This window comes from Solanum lycopersicum, chromosome 7 (genome assembly GCF_036512215.1).
Source record: "Solanum lycopersicum chromosome 7, SLM_r2.1".
Classification (NCBI taxonomy): Eukaryota; Viridiplantae; Streptophyta; class Magnoliopsida; order Solanales; family Solanaceae; genus Solanum; species Solanum lycopersicum.
This window is the reverse complement of record NC_090806.1, coordinates 35,820,098-35,826,692: the sequence shown is the minus strand read 5'-3', so window position 1 is coordinate 35,826,692 and position 6,595 is coordinate 35,820,098. Positions and strand designations below refer to the sequence as shown.

The window sequence follows — 6,595 nt, the reverse complement described above, 5'->3', positions numbered from 1 at the left end:
GTATTTTTTTTAAAAAAAAAGTCAAACACAATAATCCACTTATCAAAATACTTTTCAAATGAATTAACTAAACAAAAATAGCTCTTTATTAAAAGCACTTCTCTATGAAATTATTTTTGAAAAATACTTCTAAAAATAAGCAGTTTTTAGCTGTAATTCCACACCGACTCTAAATTTATACCAATATTAAGTCATGATGTCTGGATTTAAATATACTTTATTTTTTTAAAAGAGGAAATATCTTCCAAAAATCAAACAAACTACAACTCTTAAACCAAAATACAACTTTTAACCTGTGCTATAATATTGCCGTCTAAATATCCGTTTAAAAAATGTTCTCCCCAAATACTTGTCGCATTTCAATTTTAAAAAAAAAAATATGTATTTTGATTAATATTTTAAGATAAAATATATTTTTTAATCATGTTAATATGAGAAGAACTAAAATTTAATTATTTTCATAGTTAAAGAAAATATCAAAATAAAAAACCTTCACCTAAACAAGACTCTTAAATAATTATCATAGATTTTATTACGTTGTTGTATGAGAAGAACAACTTTCAATTAGCTCCAAATTTTCCTTGAAAAAAAAGGTATAAATAAATATGAAAGAAGATTTATATTTTTCTTTGAAAAAAAATAAAATTAATTATGATTTTTAACTTTCATTCCTAAAAAAAATAATTCAAATATGATAAAATAATAATGGCAGAAATCCTAACAAGAACAAACGTAAAGAGGGATATTAATTAATCACTACTAATTAAGAAGTGCTAGAATATGTAATTGTATAATTAAAAAGTTTCAATAATGCCATCTGTTTGTCTAGTAATGACATCAAGTTTCAACCTAATTATATTTCTACCAATTCAAATCTCTTTGTTTTGAGGGTAATTGAGCATGTATGATGTATGTGTTTTCCAATAATTCAGTAGTAGCATCATTTTGACACTTAAATAATGACAACAAAATTACGTCATTTCATTACTAATTGCCCTTATTCCTTTCTTAGACATATATAATATCATATTAATTGGTAACCTCCAATTATATATCTTTTCATCCTCTATTGTAAGGCAACCACCAACCGTCATATTTCATTTTGTCTTGCAATGGTTTTTAAGATTCTCCCATGAATATGGAAAAAATAAACACTCAAAATGACGAGAGCACAAGGTTTAAACCAGTGCACCAATTAGTTTTACAGTTCTTGTTAGAACAAATGAACAAGAATGATAAAATTACAAGGAATACAAAATAAAATTTGTTTGGCTTAGAGGCACGTTAATACGTTTCTTGAAGATAGTTGGAGTCTCTCCCACGAGCAATCGGAAGAATAAATAACAACTCTATCTTCGGGATTCAACTAAGCCACAAAACAAGTAGCATTTAAGAATGTTGCTCTTCTATTCTTGAATTGGTGATTTCACCTTTTGATCAATGTCTCACAAGTGTTTTCAAGGAAAAGTATTTTTGTTTGAATGCTTCTCTTTTTCAACCAAAGGAAACTCAATTTATAGGATAAAAAGTTTTGCAAGAAAAAGTTTTTTTAATTAATAGAATTTATTAGGTTCATGAATTGGAAACAAAAAACTTGTCTTTCAAAAACCCATAACGTAGAATTAAAAAAAAAAACTTCTTGCAAATGTTTGTAACATAGAATTAAAATAAATGAATGTTACAACTCACATTCATGTATTTGTTATTTCAAAATGGATGAATTTGTTTCAAAATTAATTGAAACACTAACTCTTACAATCCCCCACTTGTTTCAAGAAATTTTATCTTTAAAAAATCCAAAAAATATTTTGAGACATTAATCTAGCAACATGCATCAATAATGGTGTCTTTTGGACTTGAACCATTAGCTAGTGAAGGTTTTTCTAAATCATTGACTACTTAGTGAACAAATCTTGAACTAAGTGCATCATTGAATGAAGTTAGAAAAATACTCCACGCATATCACTATGTTCCTGTGAAAATCAAAATCCTTTGACACCTTACGACCATGTGTCTTGAATCCTTTTTAGCCAAGTGCTTAAGATTTCCTGTTAAAATCTTATTGAAGCGGCCTCCACTTCGCACTTAGTGAGGTGAATTCATCAAGAGTAACTTTGCATACTCCGACCAAATAGTCTATAAACTTCATTAAGAAAAATTAATCTCATCCTCCTTTACACAAAGTATCGGTAAATCTATCAAGAGTATTCCTACACACTCCAATCGAAATCGATTTATAGACTTATTAAGAGAACATAATCTCATCCTTCTCTTCAGTAGGAATATCGAAAAAAAAAATTATCAAGAGTTTTCTTACTAACTCCAACCAAGATTGGTCTTATAAATTTATGAAGAGAAACGAATCTCAATCATGCACATCTACTTATTTCATTTTATTTTGAAAATAAGAATTTTATTGATGTGCTTCACAATTGTAACTTTACTTGTTTTTCCCTTTGAACCCAAGATTACATCATTAGGTAGGTTACCATAAAGTACAATTAATTTACAACAGGCTTTATTCCCATCTCATTACAAGTTTCCACCACTAACTCTTTGCCTAACCCTTTAGACAAAGGATCCGCTAAATTAAATCTGGACTTCACATATTGAAGCGATATCACGCCTTCCTCCAATAATCTTGTGACATGATTATGTTTGAGACGAACTTGTCTCGACTTGCCATTATAGCAGTCACTTGAAGCCCGAAATATAGCAGCTGGATTATCACAATAGATAGTTAAAGGTGGTATTGGCTTACTCCATAAAGGAATATCTATCAGCATTGATCGCAACCAATCAGCTTCTTCTCCGGCAGAAGACATAGCTATAAATTCTGACTCCATGGTTGAATGAGTAATACATGTTTGCTTCTTTGATTTCCAAGAGATCGCTGCTCTAGCCAAAGTGAAAATCCAAGCAGTAATAGATTTAGAGTCATTCGGATCAGAATTCCAAGGAGCATCACTATAACCTTCAAGAACAATGGGAAATGTAGAATAATGCAGGCCAACATTAATTGTACCCTTCAGGTATCTTAAAACACGAATCAAGGCATTCCAATGTTCAACTCCGGGATTACTAGTAAACTTGCTCAAAGTTCCTACTGCATAACCAATATCCGGACTGGTACAATGCATGGCATACATAAGACTCCCAACAATCTGAGAATATGTCAGCTGATCGAGAACATCACTAGAGTTCCGCATTAGTTTGATGCTAGGATCAAATGGTGTAGGAGCAGGTTTGTCATTAAAGTGACCAAACCTCTTTAGAACTTTCTCAATATAACTTGATTGAGTAAGAGTCAAGCCATTCGCTGATCTTATAATTTTAATACCCAGAATTACATCAGCTTCTCCAAGATCTTTCATTTCAAATTGAGAAGCTAGAAAATTTTTTGTTTCTTTGACTCTTTCAATATCAGTTCCAAAGATCAGCATATCATCTACATAAAGACATATTATAACACCAGATTTTTCTTGAAATTTGCTAAATATACAAATATCACCACCATTGATTGAGTAGCCATTAGAAATCATTACTCTTCTAAATTTCTCATTCCATTGTTTTGGAGCTTGTTTTAATCCATAAAGAGATTTAAGAAGCTTACAAACTTTGTGTTCTTGACCAGGAACGACAAATCCTTCTGGTTGATTCATGTAAACCTCTTCATTTAGATCTCCATTCAGAAATGCAGTCTTCACATCCATTTGATGTATTACTAGGCTATGAATTGCGGCTAAAGCAATCAAGAGTCGAATAGAAGTCATTCAAGCTACAGGTGCAAATGTATCAAAATAATCAATATCTTTCAATTGAGTAAAACTTTTTGCCACCAAACGAGCTTTGTACTTATCTAAGGTTCCATCAGATTTTAATTTCTTTCTAAAGATCCATCTACAACCAATGTCTGATAAAATCCATGTATTGTTTGACATAATGGAGTGCATTTCATCATCAATAGCTTCACGCCAGAAAGGAGCATCATGTGAAGCCATTGCTTCAGCATAACTTTCAGGATCCCTTTCAACTAAATAGACTTGAAAATTTGGTCCAAAGTCTCTTGGTTTAGCTGATCTTGCACTACGTCTTGGTTGACTTTCTTCCAAAGGTTCAACTATTTTTCTTTTAAGAGTAGATATAGAAGAACTTGTATTTTGTTCCAAAGACTTTTTTTTCTTAGGAAATATATGCTCAAAAAAGTTAGCATGCAACGATTCAATAATTGTGTGAGGGCTTGGAGTCTCAAGATTCAAAAATCTATAAGCCTTACTGGTTTGTGAATAACCAATAAATACACAATCTACTCCTCTATATCCAATCTTAGTCAATTATTGATCTGGTAATCTAACATGAGCCAAACAACCCCATACTTTAAAATAATTTATATTTGGCTTTCGATTCTTCCAAAGTTCATATGGAGATGAATCATGTTTCTTGGAATAAATTCGATTCAAAATATGACATGCAGAAAATAAGGCTTCAGTCCATAAATTTTCAGTGATACCAGATCCATAAAGCATAGAGTTAACCATTTCAATGAAAGTTCTATTTTTTCTTTCTGCTACACCATTTTGTTGTGGTGTATAAGACATAGTCAATTGTTTCTCAATGCCTTCTTTTTCACAAAAATCAATAAAATTTGATTTTAAATATTCTCCACCTCTATCAGATCTAATTGATTTAATCTTCAAACTCAATTTATTTTCAACTTCTGCTTTATATGTTTTAAAAGTCTCAAATGTCTCATCTTTTGTTTTTAATGGAAAGACATATGTATACCTTGAGTAATCGTCAATGAAAATGATAAAATATCTTTTTCCATTACGCGATAAACAATCCATCTCACAAATATCAGTGTGGATTAATTCCAAAATTGTGGATATCCTTTCAACAGACTTAAAAGGTTTCTTTGTTATTTTACATTTACTACAAGTAATACACTTAGCAACATGATCCTTTCCACAGTCTTTAATTAATCCATTTTTCATCATAAGTTTAATGGATCTAAAATTCACATGACCAAGACGTTTATGCCATAAATCTAAAGACTCCACAATATAAGCAGAAATATTTTCATTTTCAATATTGAGTTTGAACATGCCATTTGTAGCATAACCTTTTCCAACAAACATGCCTTGTTTAGACAAAATAAATTTATCTGCCTCAAAAATCATTTTAAAACCATGTTTCGAAAGAAGCATACCTGACACCAAGTTCTTTCGAATATTAGGAACATGCAATACGTCTATCAATGTGACCATCTTTCCGGAAGTGAATTTTAGTTCAATAGTTCCCTTTCCCACAACCTTAGCAGAGGATGAGTTTCCCATATGCAAAACTTTATCGCCCCCCACTAATTCATATGTCGTGAAAGAATTTCGATTACCTGATATATGACGAGTTGCACCAGTGTCTATCCACCATTCCACTTGATCTCCAGCTACAAATGCTTCTGTGACCATTGCCACCAGTCATTTTTTGTATTGTTATTTGCCTTTTCTTTCTTCTTTTCAGCTTTAAGAATTTTACAATCACGTGCATAATGACCAATTTTATGACAATGATAACATTCAATCGACTTAGAATTAGAATTAGTACGCTTGAAATTTTTACTCTTCTTTGCCTTCAAAAATTTATTATTGGCAGGTTCCTTTTTGATCTTTTCTTCAACAACATGAGCTTTCATGATAGGCTCCCTCAAGATGCTATTGGCGCGGTATCTTGTCTCTTGTTCAATTTGCAAGTGTTGCAATAATTGTTCAAGAGTCAAATCTTCCTTCTTGTATAAAAGCTTGCTTCTGTATTCTTTCCAAGATGGAGGAAGTTTTGAGACAATCGCACCAACATGAAAGTTTTCATCAAGAGCAGTTCCAGTTATAACAATTTTATTAGCTATAAGTTGAAATTCTTGTACTTGTTCAGTGATTGACTAGTCATCAACCATTTTGAACTCCATATAATTTGAAATAAGAAATTTCTTTGAACTCGCCTCTTCTGCTAAATGAATAGCTTTAAGAGTATCCCAAATCTCCTTAGCAAATTTACACTTAATATAATATTGATCATAATATTTATTGGACATTCCTCCAAGAATATAATTCTTGCATAAATAATCATCATCTTGCCATTTGGCAATTTGTTCTTTAATTAAAGTAGCCTCGTCCGTTGCTACCTCAGAACTAGGAGCCTCGGGACAAGGTTTCTCAAGAACATATGCTAGCTTTAATCGTCTTAAAAAGAATTCCATCTTTCCACGCCATCTAGAAAAGTCTTTTCCATCAAATATTTCAAAATTAGGATTAGGCAAAGATGGAATACTGTTCGTTATTGATGTGGATGCCATAGAGACAACTATCTTCAAATTGTTAGAACAAATGAACAAGAATGATAAAATTACAAGGAATACAAAATAAAACTTGCTTGGCTTAGAGGCACATTAATACGTTTCTTGAAGATAGTTGGAGTCTCTCCCACGAGCAATCGGAAGAATAAATAACAACTTTATCTTCGGGATTCAACTAAGCCACAAAACAAGTAGCATTCAAGAATGTTGCTCTTCTATTCTTGAATTGGTGATTTCACCTTTTGA

General features: G+C 31.5%; 1 protein-coding gene across 1 annotated transcript; it reads right to left on the bottom strand.

Moving 5' to 3' along the window:
- Nucleotides 1-5,446: 5,446 nt before the first annotated feature.
- On the bottom strand, nucleotides 5,447-6,349 carry LOC138337408 (uncharacterized). The gene is made up of 2 exons (XM_069287317.1): nucleotides 5,996-6,349; nucleotides 5,447-5,935 (listed from the first exon to the last, which is right to left on the bottom strand). Exons 1-2 carry the CDS (start codon nucleotides 6,347-6,349, stop codon nucleotides 5,447-5,449), a joined length of 843 nt encoding a protein of 280 aa, XP_069143418.1.
- Between the last annotated feature and the right edge of the window lie 246 nt (nucleotides 6,350-6,595).

Excerpts from the sequence above, each read along its gene's own strand:
- LOC138337408 (XM_069287317.1), bottom strand. The coding sequence starts at position 6,349 with ATGGCATCCACATCAATAACGAACAGTATTCCATCTTTGCCTAATCCT. Across the intron at positions 5,936-5,995 it reads CTATTCATTTAGCAGAAGAG|TCAATCACTGAACAAGTACA; the intron begins GCGAGTTCAAAG and ends GTTGATGACTAG.